The 23,538-nt window shown below is 39.9% G+C and overlaps 1 protein-coding gene across 2 annotated transcripts in view; it reads left to right on the top strand.

Moving 5' to 3' along the window:
- Positions 1-1,804: 1,804 nt before the first annotated feature.
- Positions 1,805-23,538, top strand: part of rnf13 (ring finger protein 13) — a 48,048-nt gene continuing 26,314 nt past the window's right edge. The window contains exons 1-4 of one of the 2 annotated variants that reach the window (XM_039812456.1): positions 1,805-2,009; positions 7,103-7,256; positions 7,493-7,573; positions 19,173-19,295. In XM_039812456.1, coding sequence (XP_039668390.1) covers positions 7,143-7,256; positions 7,493-7,573; positions 19,173-19,295 — 318 coding nt within the window. In that variant the 5' untranslated portion in view covers positions 1,805-2,009; positions 7,103-7,142. Of the gene's footprint in view, positions 2,010-6,983; positions 7,257-7,492; positions 7,574-19,172; positions 19,296-23,538 lie in introns of both variants that reach the window. The other variant, XM_039812455.1, reaches the window with a different exon arrangement.

The raw sequence follows: 23,538 nt of genomic DNA, 5'->3' as shown, positions 1-23,538 counted from the left end.
TAGCTCTTTATCATATAAGTCTCAAATGCCTTTACAGAGACAGGAAAAAACAAACAAAACCAATTGTAGTACAAAATGATACAGGCCTATTGAGTAAATTGTAAAAGAAAAAGAAATATATCTAAGCATTTGTAGACATGTAATAAAATGCTGTATTGCATGTGACAATTGCCAGTTATTGAGTCACAAAACTGGAGTTTGATTTAGTCTCATGTCTTCTGTACACCTGATCTGCTTCTGTTTTTACAGCAGCAATAAGACCTGAACACGCAAAGTTCAGGTGCAGTTATAGACTTATTATCCAAGGAAAACATTACACAGCAATACAGGGCAGGTTGTAAATTGACCTACTCCAAAAAGTTGTAATCACTCACAACAGAATACAGAATCATAATTGTATTTCTGCTACTTGATTCTGTTCTTACATTACCGTGTGAAGCAGGCATATCTGTTATTCTATCTTGCTCAACTGTCCTGCATGAGCATGTTTGCAAAGAGGACCACCATAAAAGGTTTAAGAATCAGAATCTTAGAACATTAATCTCAGGTTCAAATTGAAATCTTATTTAATATGCTATTTGAACATGGTTTTGTAACAAAAACTTACAATACGATAAACTGTTTTATGCAAGCCCTCAGTTGAAAACAGCTTCTAGTTGAAAACAACCCCAACACACTCTGACGTCAGCTCTTCACTCTGCTTTTTTGAAAACAAAAGGACTAGCCACTGGTTTCACACTGTGTTGGACGAACATTACAGTAACTTCAAATGTTCTTTGAAAGTTTTACAGGGGACAAATTTGCATTTTGACCTTATTAAAGTCTGAAGCTGTCCACAAAGTTTATGTGTTGAGTCTAGGCTTGGAGCAAACAGTGACTCGTTTTTTTCAAGGTTCAAGACCTACATGTTGTGATGATTTCTGTTTTATTGTGCACGAATCAGAACACAAATTAAATCTAAATATAGAAATGTAGATACATGTTGTATAATCCATTAAGTGAAATAAAAGAAAGCCTTTTGCTTTACTCACTCCTTTTTTTTCAATTTTTTTTTATTTTATTTAAGTCTGGTTTTTCATTATTTTAATTTCAAGTCTAGTTTTTCTTATTTTTAGGTAGTTATTTATGCTAACGTTTGAAGGTTTGTTTTATCCTTTGTGAAATGAATTTCAGCTTAAATACAATGAAAATTAAATTAAAAGCACTCATTAGGAAGAGTGTTACTCTTTACGATGTAAAAGTTTTAATGCTTATGGTCATACTTCTACATATATATCAGATTTTAGTAACTTTGTGTTATGAATGTAAAGCGTTATTCTGCAAAGTAATTGCTATCTACATGCAGAACCCCACAGTTGTAATACACTAGAACTCTAACAATACACTTATTTATTTTCCACCTCTTGACTGCAACCATAAACACTGATCATAAACAAGGATCTCCTAAATAGAAGACAGCGTATTTACTATAGAGGGTGCTAGAGACTGTTTCCAAGACTAGTTTTTGAGGGGGGAGGGTGACAACAGTTGTGCTGATGCAAAAAGAGCATATACTTTTTTCCGCTTAAAATATATATAGTTTCTTTAAATATTCACTTCTGCTGCCAGTTAATATCGTAATGCAATGATGCAGCTGTAAATATTGGCTAGCTGCTCGTTTCAGGTTTCAGGCAGCTCATGCGACTGTTGACTGCAGCAAATGGTTGTATCTGCCATGGATGTAGTGCCATCACGTGGATATGTTTACGTCTGGAGTCACTTCCGGAATAGAATGATTGACAGATGGTTCGTCCAATCAGAAGCTGAATGCGGCGGAAGTTGGCCGCTAGCGGAGCGGAGGGGATTAAACTGTAACGTTTATTCTCTGACCCACCGTTCAAACGGGATGAAGTCCATACAAAATCTTCACTGTTGAATATGTTGCTTGACACGACGCACAGCGAAGGACAGCGATGTCACTGCCATCAGCTAAATTCCTGGACAAGATTAACCTCCAGACAGAACTAAAGGTAAACACCCACAACAAGCCAGCGAGCTACCTATGTTAGCATCATGCTAAGGCGGGTGCAGGACGCTCTGTTTTTGTAGCTAACGTTAGCTGCACACCTAAGACTGTCCACACAAGACCACAGATTGATTTAAGTGTATAACTATACGCTTAAGAACTGTAGCTAGCTCTCTGAAATTTACTTTTACGCTACTGACTAATATTTGTAAAAGCACTTTGGTGTGGAACCTGTAACCCAACATTAGTCGCTGAGATTTGGGGTTTAAAGTTTAAATTTCGGGTTATTGTTTTTGTCAATGAATGTTAACAGCATGTTTTCATTAACTATTTCATCCTTTAATCACACTGGTTTGTAAATGTACCGGTCTCATTACGACCTCATAGAGTTCTTTTCTTAATAAAATGTGATTGTTGTCATTTGATGTTTAGTCATCATCTGTTCACAGTTGTCATGAGTGATGTTGCTTTCACTTCCCCTTTGGTTATTTGTTATTAAAAAGACCCTCTCAGTCTCTGAGACAGTTTTAGTGTAAAGTCTCTGGCTGTCCTGCCACATAGTTTGTGCATCTGATGTAATAATAATTTGTTGAATTTACATATAAGTCACAGATGTAAGCTACTGTTTTAATCGAGAATGAACCTAGCTGGCACCCTGCAAGTTAAACCGTACCTGCCTTTTGGTAACATGTTTATGACATGTTGTAAGACACTGACATGTGCAAATAAACATTAGGGTTAGGCAATGTGATAATGTATACTGTAAGAAAATATAGAGATTTGTCAACTGAGATTTTGTGATAAAGGCTACCATACAGCTCTACCTGTAATATTGCTGTGGGCAGGACCGTTTTGTTTGGATTCAGCCATTTCTGCCAAAAACAAACATTCCCATTAGGTTAATTTATGTACAAAAAAAAAATCCTCAATATTTTCTGTCTCTCGATCTTCAAATGATCAAGAGTTACATCTTGTGAATTTTGATACACTTGTAATCCATGAATGTTGGGACGATGATGATTTTTAATTTTGTCCATGTTGTTATCTTTGTATGGGTAAATTCAAATCAGTTTTATTTATAGTGTCAAATCATAACAGAAGTTATCACAATTTGCAGATAGGTCTAGACCACACTCCACACTGAGGAAATCAGGCTATGCCCTCACAGAGCAGCATGCTTTACTGGAGGTGCTTAGTATGTAGACCTTGTTTAAGGGGAAATTGCAGCAGCAGCATTAGTAGGACATTAGGGATGGAGAGTTACATAACAAAGCCTCAGTCCCTTTTTACACAGATGTGATTAAGGCTTAGAATTCAACCTTAGTGATTTTTAAGTGAATTGTGCAGATTGGACAGATAGTAGGTTGTGATTTTATGAGTAGATAGACTAGACTAGAATTGCTTGTATTTACTAGTGTTGAAATATATATCAGTGGGCTTATTAATTTTTGGTACAGTCATTTGTTTATTAATATGGGAACTAGTATCTGAATGGGTGAAGTTAATTTCGAACTGTGAATTTCTAAAATATATTTACAAAAAAGGTTTGAGTCAGCAGTGTGACGGTCAGGATCTTAAAGGATACATTTCAAGGATGTACCTGTTTAAAAAAGAACAATTTGTCTTAAAGGCTTTTGCCAAAATTAATCTTAACACGTTTCTACTCTTGAGTTGAAGCAATTCAATGATTTCAGATGCTTAGATGCAGTGTTGGTTTAGAAATAATTAGGACAGGTTCTAAAGCGGTATTTTTTATGTCCCCAATCTGTTTAAAGCATTACTGCTATACTACAATACAATGTATAAACTAGACAAATGGTGGCATTTTACAAATCCATGATGTATTGATTCAATTAAAAAAAGTCCTTGTCTTCTTCAAAAGTACACAACAAACCATGTAATCCTCAAACACTACTTCCCTACATTGCAGCTTGACAACACAGCTTAGTGGGGCCCGTTCACACTAGAAAAAGCGATCTGGGGATTTGCTGCTGGGTTGCGCGGTGGTGGGAGTGTCACTTTAAAGGGGTGATAGAATGCAAAACCGATTTTAGCTTGTCATAGTTGAATAACGACAGTTTAGTGGGTAACTAGGACATACATAGAACATCAAAATCCCATTGACACCTCTTTCCTCTGCAAATCTCTTTGAAACAGCCTCTGAAAGCGCGCAAATCTCAACGAACCACCAAGTTGACGTCAACTTATTTGGCTCTAGTCTCTACCTTTGTCACGCACCAACATTTACATAGGCTACACCACTGATCTGAGATCAGGTAGTCTTCTGAATAGGTCACGCAGATCTCAGAAATTGTATACATTGTTCATCTGCTATTTTATCACTAAATTCACTTCTGAGACTTTTTTTATGCAAGAAATCAACTATGTGTAGCTCACTGTTCTCCCTCCCCTCTTCCTGCTAAATGTCCTGTGTGTGAGTGAGAGTGCGGTCAGCGAGCTTGTTACGCCCGCAATCTCTTACCACAGGTTCCACTTAATCTTATAATTGATATGTGTGTTGAGTTATTTAAACAAACGATCGGGGAAACGCATCTTGTCCGCGAGTCTCATTGATAGAGCCAGCGGTGAGCTGGACGGAGCTCTATCAATTAGAGCTAGCTAGCATCCTCCTAGACCGCTGAAATTCACAAAAATGCATTAAATTGAAATCGGATCGGTTAGCTAAGCTTTGTAAGACCTTAGGGTAGCTGTGATATACATGCCGTGATGAAATTCAAAGTGTAAATATACTATAGTTATGCCGGCAGCCGGCCAGCTCCACGGAGCCCCAGTAGTCCAGTAACCCAGAAACGGTGACTTTGCCTTGGACATGGAGCCCAGCAGGCTGCCGCTTTCTCGTCAGACTGTGTGGAGCTCCTTAAGTCTGACACGTCGTACCAAATTTGCAATTAGCCATCAATTTTCGTAAAACTGCCCATGTTTGAGTTATATGAGTCATATAGTTGATTTCTCGCATAAAAAAGTCTCCGAAGTGAATTTAATAACAAAATAGAAGACAAACAATGTATAACTTTGCAGTGTCTGAATTATGAGACCTGCTGTTTCGTCTCCAATGTATGTGTATGTGGTTGGCTCAACCAATCAGCGTGCAGCTCATCTAAATATTCATGAGCATACCATATTTGGAAGAAAAGCTCTTGTTACAAATAGGGCCATATTCACGGGGTAGTTAAGGGCCCATAGAATAGCACTCGTGCAATTTTCAGCCCAACCAATGTTAATACCCTATTAGGAGACCTTAAGGAACAGTGTGAAATACCCTTTATAATCATTCTATCACCCCTTTAATGGTCCACTTGTGTGACGTCATGTTGTATTCTTGGAGCCCCCAATGTAGTAGACTTTATATTTCACAATTATTGTTAAACGCAGATCGTTTATATAGATGTCAACATTTGTTCGCACTTGAAGGCAGCCTCATTTCATAGAGAAAGAGATAAAGAAAAGAGATGGAGGGAAGCTAGTGCCACACCCTAAATGCACTACACCCATTCAAAATGAATGGAAAGACGTTTTTGCCGGACCACCTGACGACCGCCTGAGTGTATGTGAATGCAGCCTAAAGCCTGGCTGTTGGCTTCTGCTGACCTGATTACATGCTGCCCTGCTCTTTTTGAAGTCATACCCATTATAATGTGGTATTAGGCCTGAAGCTCACTTCAATCATTTAGGCAACTGGCTGGCTAAGAAACATAACAGACGCAAACAGGAAGCCTCACAGGAACCAACAGTAAGATAGTCCTGACACTAAACAGCACTAGTGTAAAGGAAATTTAGGGGACAATTGTTGCAAACTGCTTAGTGCTTTTCTTTGGTCTCTATGGTTTGGATTTGGTCTTCTGTGGTCTCCAAAGAGTGTACATTGCTCTTGGGTATTTTCTTTAAATGAAAAAGTAGGACAAGTGAGAAGCACCATCCAAGAGAGAGAGATGCTCTGAGTCCAGAATACAAAATATAGCTTTCTTGTAGGCCTGTCACGATAACAAATTTTGCTGGACGATAAATTGTCCCTGAAATTATTGCGAAAAACGATAATATTGTCGTTCTAAGACCATTTTCATCTAATCTAATGATAATGGCATAATAATGCAGGTACACCTTTTCACAGATCAATAAACTTTTATTTCTAAAGAATATTTAACACTGGAACTGGAAGACAATATCCACAATATATGAACAAAACAACCAAAAACAATAAATAAAATGGACTCTCAGTCTCTGTTAACAAAAAATGCACTTGAATAAAAAACAAACACAACCAAAATCAATAAATAAAATGGAAATCTTTCCGGCCGCGATCATTTCCGTTTAAAAATGATCACGCTAATTTTTATTTATCATGCGATTAATTGATTTATTGCATATTGCGACAGGCCTACTTCTAGCATTTCTTAGTTGGTCTGTATAACTTTATTAAATAAGAACAATAAAAAAAGAGAGTGGGGAGAGGTAACATTGACACTTTATGTTCAAGCTGTTATCCACAATATAAAGCTCTGCTTTGACACTGTTGTAGAAGATTGAATTCAGTATTGAAATGTACTGTATGATGCGTGGTGTGTTCTGCAAGCGGAAATTCCACTAAATTCCACTTCACATTAACCTTCACAGGGCATACACGTGTGTGTAGTCCGATAATTGAAAGACCAGACTCGGGATTGGAATAGGCCAAGGCTTGGACAGTGCACTGATGCAGCGATCGGCACTAGCCAGACACCTGAAAATAGCATTAAACAGTCCACCGCTCTTATAGCTCAATCACAGTATAGCTAGGATTAGTGTTAGGAGCCAAATTTGGTTTTATATGGTTTTATGCTTAACATGCAAGCAATGACAGACATAAAGACATCACACCTGCATTAATTTCAAATTTAAATGTATATCGAGACATTTCAACATTATTTTATCAGTAAATGTGAGTGAAGGCTTCACATATAATCATTGATGTCTTTTCTAGGTGTGACGACAACAGACGGTGTATAGCGGGGTGCGAGGTCACCTGTCTGTGTGTGTGTTTGTGTGTGTGTGTGTGTGTGTGTGTGTGTGTGTGTGTGTGTGTGTGTGTGTGTGTGTGAGTGAGTGGTATAGCGGCTGGAGGTTGTAACGTGATACCAAGATGCTGCTGTCCCTGGGAATGCTGATGCTGTCGGCCACGCAGATTTACACCATCTTCACTGTTCAGCTCTTTGCGTTTCTCAACCTGCTGCCCGTGGAGGCCGACATTGCAGCTGTGAGTAACTCTTAAGTGCAGCTAGGACGATACAAAGAAGCATACAACAATAATATAAACACACCTCCAATCCAGATTAGCAATAACCGAGTGATAGATATTTCAGCCCTGTGTTTTGTGTTTTATGCCCCCTAATTCTCAAAAGTCAGTTAATGAAGCTTTATTTGATGCTGTGTCAGCCTCCATAAAATGTCTTGAATCAAAAGTAATTAAACTGAACTTTTTCCATCTTTCAGTACTCATTTGACAACAAAACGGAGAACTTTGAGGACCTGCCTGCACGGTTTGGCTATCGGCTACCCAGCAATGGACTAAAGGTAAGTGCACAAGGCTCAAAGGTGTTTGTCTGACAAGCTAGTAATCAGCATGTTTCCACTTTACAGCTTCACTGAATTAAAGTTTAACCATGAAAAAAAAGAAAGATATTCCTGACTCTCTATTTTTGGTGTGATGAAAAGATCATATATGTACCAGGAAGTGAGCAAATAACATAACATTTTTTACTGTTAGAATTTGCAGAAAAATAGGAAAACATGCAATATAAATAGAAAAAAGTGTATGTGATCTCTTTATGATTGTTATTAACAACTTCAAAGCTACGCAGCCTGTATCCAGAAGTAAACAAAAGTGTTAGCTTCACTATTAAGATTAAAAAGACTTGTTTGGAAATGTTATCACTCCCAAATTGATTATTTAAATACATGGACTAGGGCTGGGCGATATGGAGAAAATCAAATATCACGATATCTTTGACCAAATACCAATATCGATACCGCAACGATATTTTAGTGTTGACTATTGGTGCTTTCACAAAATATTTAAACAATGACATTTTTGATAAACAATCATCAATAATGTGGATATAATGACTAAATGGGTAAAGGCAAATAATAGAACAGGTAGACAGTCTGGTAAGTTCAGAAAATTACATCACTTTACTGTAATGCAGCCTTTAAAACCAGGAAAAGACACCACTTATGCCATATTACGATACTACGATATCCAAAATCTAGGACGATTAAAATCATATCACGATTTCAATATAATATTGATATATTGGTCAGCTCTAACATGGACTAACAATGGGAATTAACTATGATAATACTATTGTTTCAGGATGCTGCCTGCTAAAGATTTATTTACATGTTACAATGTTTGTGAACACAGTAGAAAACACGGTCAATTTTGAAAAAAATGCTAAATGGTTTTCAAGTCAATACAAATGCCATATGTGTTTCAGCAGTCAGCTACACTTTAAAATGACAGAGTGTAGTTATTATTGTAATTATTCAAATTACACTCTAATTGGACTTAAATGAAGCTCCATCCCAGTTTAATAACATGTCATGAAATTGCTTCCAAACCATACTGCTCTGTGTTGAGGATTGTAATACACTAAATGTGTGTTGTTGTGAGGTTTCAGTTTGCAACCCAGCAACCCGCACGCTGCTTGATCCACAAAGCTCACAAACAGAAGGGATGATTCATGTCTGCGTTCTAAGCTGGTCTTTGTGGCGTTTCCCACAGTCAAGAGCCCAGTTGTTGTACAAAGGCTTTTTAGGGCACAGAAGCAAGCTGATGGCAAAATATCACATGCCTTGTTCTGTGATTGTGTATATGTGCAGGTTAAGGACTGTATGTTTGCAAACTCATAATTACTGCCACTTATCTGAATTGAATGATGCTATGTTTAGCATTATGACACCATCATGGCAGTCCCACAGCATCATTTGGCATCATCACATGAGTTATGATCCCCTGGGTTATTTTAGGAATCAAGGCCCTGGTTAAAATGACAGGTAGCATCGGTCTCACAACATGAAGTTTGAAGACTCTTAAGAATAACACACCCTTCAAGTGTTTCTTCCTATTCTAAACAGAAAGTCGTGGGAAGTGTTAATGTTTTTTCAATCAGATATATTCTGTCATTTTACAGTTTTGGAATTCCAGAAAACACACTTTTAATTAAATTTTATTTATAGTATCAATTCATAACAAGAGTTATCTCAAGACACTTTACAGATAGAGTAGATCTAGACCACACTCTATAATTTACAAAGACCCAACAATTCCAGTAATTCCCAGTAAAGGGGAAGCATTCAGTGCGACAGTGGCGAGGTAACACTCCCTCTCAGGACGAAACCTCGGACAGACCCAGGCTCTTGGTAGGCGGTGTCTGACGGTGCCGGTTGGGGGTGTTATGAACAGTGGCAATAATAGTCACAATAAAGATAATGGATCAGTGACTAGAAATAGTAGTTGTAGTAGTTCATGGCATAGCAGGGCACTGCAGGGTGTCACGGGACGTAGGACGGTATAGCAGGGCGTCACAGGACGTAGCAGGGCACGCAGCAGGACCACGGTGACAGGCTGCAACCATGATTTAGGGGCCACCCTAATCCAAGGAAACCTGCTTGGCGTAAAGAATACATATGGACTCTGGGGCGTAAGCTCCCCAGAGCTAGGTTAGTAACAAGCATTTCTGGAACATGGAAGCACACAGATCAGGGCTCCAGACTAACTTTTTTCACTAGGAGCACAGTGGCCCCCAACTGAAAATTTTAGGGGCACAACCAGAAAATTTAGGGGCACACACCGTAAATCAACATGCTAACCAAATATTCACATTTCTACTTATTTCCACTGTATTACTAATAAATACTTTAATAATAGATGCAGAAATTACAGTGTCACTTTTGAAGATGCAACATATAAGGTAAACTGACAGCCCCATCGTTGTCATGACAGTAAAAAAAAAAAAATATTTTGTTTATTATTGTATTTGTATATTTTTTTTAGCCTGTTTTATTTTCATCATGACTGTTTTTAATTGCTCTTTAATGTTTCATGTAAAGCACTTTGAATTGCCTTGTTGCTGAAAGGTGCTGTAGAAATAAAGTTGCCTTAGAACCTCAGCCTGTCAGTCAGTCACCAGGGCATAGAAACCACTGTTGTGCCTGGCTGCTCGTCTCCGAGGAAGTGTAATGTCAACTGCACCACGACCCCTTTTTTTCTTGCCATTAATATCATATCGCAGCAAACGCTGTCTGCGTGAAGTTATGAAAAACTGTACCCCACTTGAAACCACTTTATCGGCATTTCCGTGACTTACTGACTTCAACAAAACTGCAGAGCCGACGTAGTTTGGGTCGTCTGCAGCTCTGCGTGTGTGCGAGTGTGTGTGTTTGTGTCAGAGCACCGCTCTCTGTCATTTTTCAGAGAGGACAGATAAGCTTGCGCTTACGCGCTCTCTGGTACCGAAATTTGGAGGAGCCTGGTCTGGCTAGAACTCTCCCCAACCGGATTGGGCTGTACTGGCCTGTCTCCCTCTACTTTGATTATATCATTGATTATATGGTAGATGAGTCTAACGACTATGAAGAGAAGCAGAGAAGATAAGGGGTGCCGTGTCTGCGGCTATAGACCCTCCCCCACTGGTCTAGGCGAACGCTGCAACTCCTCACTCCGTAACTATAAGCTTTATCAAAGAGGAGAGTTTTAAGTTTACTTTTAAATGTGGTGACGGTGTCTGCCCCCCGGACCCAGACTGGTTCCACTCGAGAGGAGCTTGATAGCTAAAGGCTCTGGCTCCCATTCTACTTTTAGAGACTCTCGGAACCACAAGTAACTCTGCATTCTGGGAGCGCAGTGCTCTAGTGGGGCAATAAGGTACTATGAGCTCTTCTAGATACGATGGTGCTTGACCATTTATAGCCTTGTAGGTCAGGAGGAGGATTTTAAATTCAATCCTGGATTTTACAGGAAGCCAATGCAGAGAAGCTAATACAGGAGAAATATGATCTTTTTGCTTAGTTCTTGTCAGAACACGCGCTGCAGCGTTCTAGATCAGCTGGAGAGTCTTAAGTCTCTAGTTTTTCAGCATCGTTTTGAGATAGGATGTTCCTAATTTTGGCAATGTTACGAAGGTGAAAAAAGGCTGTTCTTGAGGTTTGTTTTAAGTGGGCTGGTTTACACTTCAACAGGTTACTTGAGGTTCCAAGAATTAATTAATTAATTAATTTACTCAAGTTAATTATAGCAAGACATACCCATTTGCACAAAAAAGCAATCATTTTGTGACATACTTAGTGTATTACATGTATATGTATCCATATTGGTTGATATGGGCCTTGCTATAGGTAGGCTGTTGTGAATGACGTGTCACCAGGCGAACAGAAGGGGTTATGGCGGACAGTCCTGTGCTCCCTGTGTGTTTCAACACAATCTTATGTAAGATTCTGTTTTATGAAATCTGAAAAATGACTTAGTGTCTCTTTTTCTCAACTGCCTGAAACGCCTCGCACACATTCCTGTTTGAAATTCCTCAATTAGTGATGTCACTGATTGAGAATGCCCGGACAGTTTTTCACATGTGCTGCCCATAAGTGATGCCTGAACAAGCACAGCCCGCCCAGTAACTTGTTTGAATTTGGTTGACCAATCACAACAGAGTGGGCAAACTGACCAATCAGTGCAGACTGGGCTTTTCGGGAAGGTGGGCCAAGAGCTGCTGTCTAGCTGGGGCAGAGTGGGTGTGTCCCATGCAGACATGCTGCCCTAGTCCCTAGGGGCGTAACTCAGTCTGTCCATTTTAAAGTTACCCTCCTCTCCCCTGCCCATGTCTGCGTCGGTCTGAGTGAGCTCGGCAGACAGTTGTATCAGCTGTGATTTAAAGCGGCACTCAACAAGGTTGTAATGTAAGAATACACCCATCCACATCACAGGTTAAGAAGGACTAGAGAAGAACATCCCTTGTTTCTTACTGGACAAGATTTTGCTGTGTTTGTCAAACAGCGATAATACTTTTCTGGTAACTGACAAATTCACAGAAATGCATACACTGCAGATATCTTCAGATATTTTTTTTTGTGCACTCACTCTTTGTCTCATGCCATTACGATATCTATAGAACAAAAGTGAAATCACTTTTTTTTTTCTTTTAACCACCTCCTTTTAAACATATAAGCACTATTTGCACCTGTTGTTCCGATAAGAATTGACCCCCACAGATTGTGTTGACATTTAGTAAATCATTGGAATACATAATTAACCTATTTTAACATACATGTAATGTGTCTCCACCTACTATTTGCATATATGCCATAAGAAAAACTGCAAGGCCTCATTATGTCTGCCGATTTTACAACTAAGTAATTTATAAAAGATAAATTCACTTCAAATGTGACCTTGCAGCGCTGCACATGTATGATGCCTGGAGCAACTTTTGGCATCACAAGGCAGCACGAGCCTGTTTACCCTTCTGAGGATTCCCCACAGGAAACGAGGCTTCAGACAGAGCCCTCCCTGTTTCCACTTACACAGCCCGGAATGTTTGCAGTCAACTCAGGGTCTCAAAGCAAGGCTTGTGCAAGCCTGTGTACACCCACAGTATGAAACTATTTTTTGTTTTATATATGAGGTGCAGATGTAAGTAGTTTGATTTTGTAGCTCAAGGTGGAGTTCAAAAGTAGCATAACACAACTTTCCAGTTTAAAATTAAACTTTACACCCCGTGTCTTTAGATTTAAGTAAACAGAAAGGGTTTTACACTTTATGTCCCAGTCAGTATTTGAATGAATGGGATGGACACTGTAAAGAAGTATTGTTTGGTGATAAATTAGGCAACATCAAACTGTTGACTTCAAATGGCGACTGATGACAACTTGGTCACAAGAATGGCCAAGAATCGATACCCTTAAAATGGCCGTGTTACCTTTTCTCAGCAAACTCTCGACACACAACTTGGCTTTCAGGCTTTCTGTTTTTATTCTATTTATATGCCCACTTTCACTTCCACAATTATAGACTGAGCTCTAGTCTGAGAAGAAATACTTGTGGTTTGGATGGTGCAGCAGCAACAGTGGTTAAGTCTCTGATTGCACACACTTGCCCTGTAAAATATGTAAAAATAAAAACATAAGTTTTCTTTTTGTGTACCATTAAAGCCCGGTTTCTACCTTAGTGCTTGTCCAGAAATCACAAAATATATGGACTTCTACAACACTACTTCTAAAACTGCTTCAACATATTTCTGAGTGGCTGACTTATTTTGTTAGTTTACTAAGGCAGCAGAATAGACTTCCTCCTGTCAGTTGAGAAATGCAAAATTTTGCACAAACATCTACAGTTATTTCCTCTAATTGAAATCTAGATACATTTGATTGACATTGTGGGTGTATAAAGAGGTGACAGGAAACACTCCCCCTCCCGTGTTACATCTTGCCTCGACTATTACACGTTGAACAAAATATGGAAACGTTGCACTGAGGAGGCTGCGAACATTGAGTGGATAATTATATGTATCAAACATTTTTGCTTGTTTCCCCTGTTTGCTCCATTTGCTCCAGTTTCCTCCCACAATTCAAACACATACAGTTTAGGTGAACTGAGGACTCAAAGTTGCCTGAAGATGTGATTGGGAGATAATGGCTGCCTGTCTGTGTGTAACCTACTGCTTACATTTAAGTGAATGAAATTGTAACAAAATAATCTCAATCTCAATTTAAAGGTCGATTTACAAGTTATTTTTTTATTTTTATTTTTTTTAGCTTTGTAATGGGTCGTCATCAGCTAGTTGAGCTAGCTATTGAGCACCATTCACACAAGAAATGCAGCACAATGTGCCTTACAGTAAAGGAAATAGAATAGACATGGAATGAGCATAAAAACAGGGATAAAATGCCATGATTAATAGAAAACAAGATGGGAAATAAAACTTTTTTTACTAACATACTGTTGTCAAGGTCAAGAATGTACTTCCATGTTCAAATGTATTGAAATAAATTGAAGGTCCCCGGACTCCATGTTAAGAACTACTTCTGTTTTGCTCTAGGCAAAACGTGTAATAACAAACATTGTTTATCCTTTTGGTAAAATATAAGATTATATAATAATCAAGCCAGTTCTCTGCTTAAACATGCTCACATCTGCTGTGTCAACACGTAAGCGCTGAAATGTTGACTCTGAAAGGAAGATGAGGTTTCATCAATGGTTGTGGAGATGAAGCACTACTGGGTTACTTAATGCAGCTGCATGAGTCATGTGTCTTGTGCCTGGCTCTGGTAAATGTATGGTAATTAACTAATCGTAGCTGTTTCACAGCAGATAATTCCTCTCAGTGTCTAGATGACTCGCTGTACGTTTACAGTGATGAACTTACAGCAAGTCATTGTGTCTAAGTAGCTGCTTTAGGCTGAATCTCATTTCTCATCTTACCCCTTCCCCTTAGCCCTACCCCTTCGTCTTACCCCTAGGGGTAGGGGTGAAAACATACCCTTATGAAATGAGACGCCACTTGGTTACATCATCATACAGACTTAGGTCGGTTTGCAATAAATATTTCTATACACACAGCATGGTGTGTGGTATATCTGTTTCAGTTATCACTTTTTTGAATTTCATTGATGTTCAGAAACACTTTCTTTGTTAACAAAAATCTGTTATCAACATAACAGGCAAAAATATTTATATAAATATATAATATATTATAATAATATATAAAATAAATATATTAAATTACAGAACCATTATCAACTATTAGAACCATAACATACATGTCACACACACATAAAAAAGGCACTCAAATGTATAAAACTAAAAAGACACACAAGACCACAAACTAAAAACTGAAACTGAAATTCCAGACCACAGTCTGATGTCTGTTGGCCAGTAACCTTAACCCTCCAACCCCATTTCTTTCATTAGTGTCCTGTATCATAACCAACAACAATGTACAGGTACATGAACAGGAATGAATTACAAATGATTACTGCTCGTTTTCAGCCCGAAAGTGGATCAGCTGCTGGGTTTCCTCCGGCATATGTATATATATATATGTATATGTAAAACACGTAGCGATGTCTCAAAAGCAAGTAGTGTTTTGCACGAAATTCGCTGCTAATGGAGTTTAGTTAACACTGTAGACATGCATGGAGTCCATTAATTCATTACTCTCAGTCTCCTGTTCTGTTGGAGTTTCAGGCATATTTTGTTCAGGCTAGTCTAGAATGTGACCCAGAAAAACACCCCACATATGTAATATAATTATTATTATAGAATTCTGTGTGCAAAAGTGCTGTCTGAAAACAAGGCCTGTAGCTTCACCTGCTTCCTGTTGTGGTCGTGCATAAGGTAGGGGGAGAGGGGTTGAAGTGGTTCAAACAGGTTACAGTAGGTAATCTGAACATCGATGAATGTGAGTGTGGAGTCACATGAGCTTTAATCTCCTAGCCTCAGGTTAGAGCCAGTTATTAATTCCTCTGTTGTTGTTTTTTCTCCCTATCTGAACCCAAACAAGCCCTATAGTGTGATTGTTAGTGATGGGATTAAGTGTGATCACTGTGCAGTAATTTGGAATTGTCCCCACCCCCCCTCCTCACTCTTAAATTCTCCAACAACAGAAAATCCCTCTGAGTTGATTCTGAGCACTCACATACTGTATTAGTAGAACAAGTGAGATTTCCACATGGTTTCCTCCAACATTAAGCTTTTAACAGCTAATTCAGTCTGCAGTTACACCATACCAGTCTTAAACCATTAGAGCCAAAAGACAAACTAAAGCCAGCTCCAGCTTTGATTTTACACTCAAGGCTTTCTAGTGGTGTCCACTTCTTAACATCGGAGTAACTTGTAATATTTTATTTATAGTACTTTGTTTATCTCAAAATAGTCTGTTCGATGTATTCCGTGCTGTCGTCCGTCCGAGGGGCCGTCGGCCTTCATTTTGGCTGATTTGACATGTATAATCGGCTGGGCGGGCACTGCCAGCAGTTGGACTCAAATGACCCATCTGATTGGTAGAGTGCTAATCCGGAAACTGGGAGCGGAATGAGCGAAAATCTTTTAAACTGACCTTTTGTCGATCTGAAATGAAGACCGATTCAGCAACTGCATGGCCTATTTCTCGCTTAAAATGTTTTCAGAAAAATGTTTTGGTGAACTATTTTAGTACAATATGAGATCATATTCTGAACAAGCTGCCATGGCAGTCTGTCTTTGAATTTCCGGAGAAACCAGACCCACGTGATGCATTCGTCCAATCAGCTGCCGGTTTTCATTTTTGGGCGACGATACAGATTAGTGCTGCCTGCTGTTACGTCTCGTCGCTTTGATGTGTTCCGAGGTACTTTTTTGACCAACTTGGGGAGACTGATCAGTCCAACTGCCTTTTCTGCCGAGGGTCGGCCGTCTGGTCGGTGTGTCTGGGCCTTTTATAGTCATAGATTCGGTTTGAAGTGTCGCAGCACACCACTATTGTGCCATGATATTTCACTATTCAACTTAACATGCTTGGTGAGTAATTTCTCCTCACCAGGTGTTTCTCCAAACGTTGACACCTTTCTGTGCGCAAGACTAATGCAACAACGGAAAATTAAATTTAGTTTGGTATCTTTAAATGCAAGGCTTCTCGCGAATCTGGTTTATAGTTTGGTCTTTATATCCCAAGTAAAATGAATGCACAGGAATTTGTCCAAGTGATTTTGGTTTTAGAAAATTCTCAAATTCATGAATTCATCCTGGCATACAGACAGTAGAACCTCCTATTCACAGTAAATGGGGCACTACAGGATGATTAAAAATATGAATATTGTAAGACAAAAAAGCCCCATGTCACCCAGCTTGGAGTCTAACCGAGCACAGGCAGTATTTTAGATACATCTCCTTCAGTCTATGTTTTCAGGATTTCCCCTCCTTCCCCACTTATTTCCTGTTTTTCCCATGCTCTCTTTTTTTTTTAAATGTAATTTCTTTTCTACTCAACAGAGGGCGCTCTTGCCTCTGGTTTTAAAGTCAGGAGGAAGAATGTGAGGCAGTGGCACAGTGATGTCATTTAGTAGCAAGGCAGGGCGGCTCTGGAGGAGGCACCCAGAGGTAACAGCGGTGGGGGTGATGGGTGATTCCTCACACGTTTCCCCTCCCTGATGTGATCATTTCACATACTTCCCTTGACCTTTCATACGTCCGGTCTTATTAATGTTGAACTACATCTGGGCAGTGCATTCAAATAGCAACTTTGTCACTTATGTTGTGGCCTGATTTGTTAGTAAATGTGATTTGTCAATGTGGTCATTTTCCATATGTGTCTCAGCTGCTGTTTTAGAGTCGTGTCAGTGTGGCAGCCGGAAAGATGCACTCACGCCTTATGTGTGTGTGAGAGAAAGTGCTGACTCTCCTTGATATCAAGCTGTTTTTTTAAGTGTTGGCTTTAAGAGCGCAAGAGCTGAAAATGGCTGGCATGAGTCCCATAGCCGTCGACACTTCCTGTCTACCACCTTGCCTCTGAGACAGACAGACAGACAGACAGACAGACAGGTGTTAGTTACACTTGCATAAAAGCAGGTTTAGAAATGTACATCATATTTGGTTCCTCCCTCCTCATCTCTTGTGTGTTTTCCTTTCATCATCCCTTCTCTGTTTATCTACGCTGGGTCTGTGCTGATATTTATCTGCCTCTTTTTGCCTTCACCTTTCTATTTTTGTCTTTCTCCATCCGTTTTTTTTTTCTGGCTTTCCTCATTTGTCTGCATTTCGGCGGGTCTCTGTTTCACTTTGCCTCCATATTTGTAACTTTTTCTGTTTTCCGCCTTTGTTCTCCTTCCCTTTAGCACTCTGTCAGCCTCTCTCTTACCCTCTCTCTCTCTCACGCTCTCTCTCACGCTCTCTCTTGTTCTCTCTCTTCTCACTATCGCCGTCTCATCAGTGACTTCAAAAGCTGTTGTTGTTAATGGGACTAAGACAGGAAGCCACAGAGAGAGAGAGAGAGAGAGAGAGAGAGAGAGAGAGAGGGGGAAATATAAGGGCCAGAGTTTTTCAGGGCAAACTGAGAGATCCTGACAAACTGAAAACACCAGCTATCTTAAAAGCTAATGTGATCCATGCAAAAACACACAGATTTCTATGGACCTATAAAAACACACATCATTTTTATGTGTCAGTAATATTCTTCACTGCACTGGAAAGTTCTGTATTAACTATGCATGCATTACCATGTTATATTTATGTTTGATTTGCCAGTGTTACATCTGGGGCGGCAGCAGAACTGCTTCCCAGCATCTTTTTCAAGTGTATTTTTCATCTGTGGTTATGATAGATGTTGTTAATCTGGGAGCAGCGAACAAAGATGGCGCTCCTCATGGTTTTGGGTCAGGGGGCTGACACTGGATCCTGGGATGTTAAAGTGTTGTGTTTTGCCCATTTTAACAGAATGCAGGCTCACTAAGCCGGTCTCTAAAATCTGACAAAACCGTGTGATCATATCTTGGACTGTGATTTGCTTGCAAAAGTTTTTTTTAGAAACACAGAAAAGATCTTGTTCCTCAGTGCAGATGACTTGTCATATAGCTATTAAGTCACTGTCATTTATCTCATCATAACGTGTGATTTGAAGAAAGAACAAAAAAAAAGATTCTCATGACTTGCCTACAGTCCAACAGCTGTCAACATAAATTAGCATAAACACTGACAAAACTAGCAGATCTTTCGATGTGACCATTGGTACCTCAGAGGTGTTACAAAGTAAGTGAACATTATGTCGCTTTGAATCTGCGGACATGAATCCCTGTCAAAGTGGCCTTCAGTAACCCCTGACTGCCCCAGTGTCACTTTTTATTTATTGACACTAGAGAACACAAGCAGTGATGAAGGAGCAGCTGCAGAAAAGTCATGAATGAAGCAAGGCAATTTCTTTGTCAGCAATATACTGTTTTTTTGTAATTATTATGTCTGGTCTTTTTTTTGTGTGTGTTTTTTCAGTACACAGAAAAACTGTGTAGCTGCGGGCTAGAAAGAGCTTTCTATAAATAATAAATATCTTCTTTTCGAAAATGACTCCTTATTAGACATCTGAGGAAACCTTTGATTTAAGCCACTTATGTATTTCTCTCACAATGTCATGTCTGATTATGTCGTTCCCTGCAGGGCTTCCTGATTGGGGCACGACCAGAAAATGCGTGCGAGCCCATCGAGCCCCCTCCGAGGGACAACTTGACTGGCGCCTTTATCGTCCTCATCAAGCGCTTCGACTGCAACTTTGACATCAAGGTAGTGTGTGTGTGTGTGTGTGTGTGTGTGTGTGTGTGTGTGTGTGTGTGTGTGTGTGTGTGTGTGTGTGTGTGTGTGTGTGTGTGTGTGTGTGTGTGTGTGTGTGTGTGTGTGTGTGTGTGTGTGTGTGTGTGTGTGTGTGTGTGTGTGTGTGTGTGTGGTATTGTCAGAGATTGAAGTCCTTCCTGACTAGGTCCCCCCCCCTCTTTCTCCCCCCCCCCCCTTTTTTTTTTTTTTTTTTTTTTTTTCTTTTTTTTTTTTTTTTTTTAAAAAAAAACAAAACATCTTTTTTACTACAGTGAATAATGTGTTATATGTATTTCACTAACAGGCTTCCAGTGCTTGTTTAGTGAAAGTCTAGTTTTTTTGGAAGCTGTTGATTTAGTGCACAGCAACACCTGGAAGTAATTGGAAACATAATTTATTTCAGCAGCTCTTAATTATAAGGGCACGTTGCCAAAACAGTGTGTGTGAGGTACTAATATGTGTTGCCTCACACTACGTTAATATCAGATCAGGTCTGGTTGGGAAAGGAAAACAGAAAGCGGTCATTTCCCTAAACACAATTTCCTGCATGAGCATCTATCCCACTCCACTTGTTTCTTTCTTCTTCCTCTTCTGCTGCTGCAGTTTTGGAGTTGAAAAGTTCAGTTTGCCAAATAAGCGGCTGAAAGATGGAGAGAGAGCTGATCTCCATTATTCAAGTGAGGCATCATCGGGCCATGTGCAGTGCACAGAGGATGGTGAAGGCAGCGTAAGCCAAGTTCAACAGTAGAGAGGAAGAGACGTTGAGAAGATGAAGGAGAAATGGAGTAAAAATATTGTTGTGTCTGTATATCTGACCTGGCAATAAAAAAAGCAGTCTACTAAAGCATCTAACCTTAGTTAAAGCCTAACTGACTTATGCAAAGTGGCCCACAGTGGCTGTGAATTAAACCAGGATTTTGAGTAGAACTGAGGCATAGGCAGTTTCAGTGCCTGCATGTTCCAAGTAAGCAAACTTAAAGATGACTACAAAATATAAAGCGCAAATTTTATATTTTCTTTTTTTCGTAGACCTTGATGATATGATTTGTTGTTACCGAATTTCAAGAAATTTACTGTAGAGACTTTTTTCACAACATGCAGACTTCCTGAATTGTTAGCGAACACATTACCTTTCCCCATGTGATTAGAAAAACTTCACACTTTTGGTCTGAACACTTGCTAAATTTGGCAATAGAGTTGGCGGTTAGTGAATTATTGAGTTTTATTATTAATACCGCACCCTCTGCTAATTCCCAAGGATGATTTGTGCCAGAAGTATAATGACTCAAAGTTAAGTTTTTCCAGTTTTTTGTTTGGTCTCTTTAATTTTTTTACTTTTGCACGAAAATAAAAATGTCTATATACAGGAAACCCCATGCGGTAGATTGGTTTCTAAATGTATCTTAAACCTCCAGTTTTTCATAGATTCAGAGTAAAAAAACAGAAAGAATAGAAAGGACTGAGGTAGAGCGAGAGGGGTGAAAAGAGCCACGGTTAAGAGACAGAGCGAGAATGAATAATGGGGTGAAAGAGAGGAAAGCATGCAGCCTCTTGGCATCTCTCTCTCCGCCTCTTACTCTCATACTTTTCAGTCTTACCTTTTTGCTCTGTACCTTCTTGGTACTTGCTCCCCCCATTCATTCACTCTCACATTTCCTGTCAATCCCTCTATTTCAATCTGTTTTCTTAGCTTTTTCTCTTTGTTGGTCTAACAGCCTTAGAGGGTCTTTCTGTAACACACACACACACACACACACACACACACACACACACACACACACACACACACACACACACACACACACACACACACACACAAAAAAAAAAACACACACACACACACACACACACACACACAGAGAGAGAGAACAGAGCAGCTGCAGTGTCTCAGCCGTAGGTGTGTGAGGCATGTTGATGTCAGTACAGAGGAGCAGTGAGGTGTTCTCTTTGCTGAGTGTAACCAGACTCCACTCCATAGCTGTGTGACAGACATAAACACAATACACACACCAGTCTCTCTGAACTATGTCAGATTTGACATTTAACCTCTTGCAACCCTCAAAGGAGCAGTTTTTAAGCAAGTTTACTCTGGTTTTCTTGTTTCACTCATTTCCCTAGTTGTGTCATAAAAAGGACATAAACACTATAATGGATTTATCACCGTCACCTCAAAGTAAGTTTTGACATTTAGGCCAAATTGATCAGTTGTGTTAGTTGGCTGTCAAGTAAAAATACCAAACATCTGCGTCTTTAGAGATAAAAAAAAAAAAAAAAGAGATTGATTTTAGTTTTTTTTTGTTTTCATATAATCACACATTGAATATTTAATTAGTCGGCTGCTGGTTAGATTGAGACTTTACTGTAATTGTTGTAGAGTTGTTTCACAGCTACTTCTAATTAAAGCAAAAACAAAAAACAGGATGATAGTTTAACGTCCTCTGTTGATTCCTGTTGCAAAGAGAATGATCCTTCTCGACCTTCCACCTCTTCTCTGTTTTGTTTGTCATCCCTCCCCCCTCTCTCCCTGCATTTCCTGTCCATATCTCTACTGTGACTATCCAGACAAAGGCAAAAGAAAATGGCAACGTAAAGTGTCACCTTGTTTGTAAACAAAAGTATCCTTTTAACAGTTTTACAGGTGTGTCTTTATAATGACCATCTATAGGGATAATGCTTTTTGGCCTGCATGGAGTTTTTTTTTGTTGCAGTACTGCAGTTGGCCACCGGCACATATTGGCAGCAGGGCTGACTCAATGTGGCAAATATGGTTCCCTATCTATGTGTTTACTGCCTATATTTAAACTTGTTGTGATGATAGCAAAAAAACTAGCTTTAAATAGAGACACTTTGAAAAGTATTACAATAAACTGGGTTTGACAGTAGGCTGGAAACTAGACTGACTGAAGATTGTGTGTTAAGGAGGAGTGTGTCTTTCTCTCTTCTCTTATGTCTTTTAACTCATTTCTCAACTCAACTTTTTCCCCCCTCTCTCTCCTCACTCCCTGTCCTTGATTTCCTACCCTCTTTCTCCCTTATATTTGTCAGTCGTTGTCCCTCCATCACTCTTCCAGTTGCTTAACCCTTTTTGTCTTTCTTTCTCTCTCTGTCACACACACACACACACACACACACACACACACACACACACACACACACACACACACACACACACACACACACACACACACACACACACACACACACTGTCGCTAGCACACTGTCGCTAGCATTCAGCTGTCTACCTTGAATTCCTCTCTCTCACGCACTCCCTCCCTCCCTCCCTCTAAGTCGGGGTCAGTTCCCTTCAGAAGCTGCGGGGAAACAAAGGAATAATAGATTCCATCTAGACTGAGACGACGCACTCGTGTGTGTGTGTGTGTGTGTGTGTGTGTGTGTGTTGCAGGGCTGTCACCCCCTAACATGCTCGCTGTTTTGTTTCATTGCCTTCCATCTCTTTCTGTCCCTCTGCAGCCTCCTCTATAGCATTTAGCCATTAGCATCCACTGTGCAACAGCGCAGAGTTTTAATGGATCTGTGGCTGTAATGGGCAATAAAACGGACACTCACCCACTTAACCTTCCGTGAAGTGTTAGCTTCTAAACCCGTGGAGTGTGTGTGTGTGTGTGTGTGTGTGAGGGAGAGAGAGTGTGTAAGAGCTGTAGTGTGTGTATTGTGATAAGCCATGACAGAGAGAAGGTCGAATGTCGAGAGTGTTTGAGATGGGGAGGGGTGAAGGGGTCTTAATAGGCACACTCACTTCACTCTTTGTGTGTGTGTGTGTGTGTGTGTGTGTGTGTGTGTGTGTGTGTGTGTGTGTGTGTGTGTGTGTGTGTGTGTGTGTGTGTGTGTGTGTGTGTGTGTGTGTGTGTGTGTGAGAGAGAGAGAGCAAGAAAGAGGAAAGCATTCCTCTATGGCTGTTCCTTTTTAAAAAATAAATCTCCAGAGAGACAGGGTTTGCACTTCCTGTACCCTGGGAATCTTTGAGGTGGTGGTGGGGGGGGCTCACTGGTAACCTTTCTGACCTTTCTGGGAGAAGGGGGACGACGACAGGAAACTCGATACCCTTTTCCTCCCCTCTCCCTCCCATGAACACCCCCCGTGCCTCCCTTACGTCTAAGCAAGATTTTTTGCAGACTATGTCTCCGTCCCGCTGCTGCCCTCCAATTTTACACACACACACACACACACACACACACACACACACACACACACACAC

Source organism: Perca fluviatilis, chromosome 9, assembly GCF_010015445.1.
Source record: "Perca fluviatilis chromosome 9, GENO_Pfluv_1.0, whole genome shotgun sequence".
Classification (NCBI taxonomy): domain Eukaryota; kingdom Metazoa; phylum Chordata; class Actinopteri; order Perciformes; family Percidae; genus Perca; species Perca fluviatilis.
Note: the sequence above shows the minus strand (reverse complement) of the source record. Positions and strands in the feature narration are given on the sequence as shown.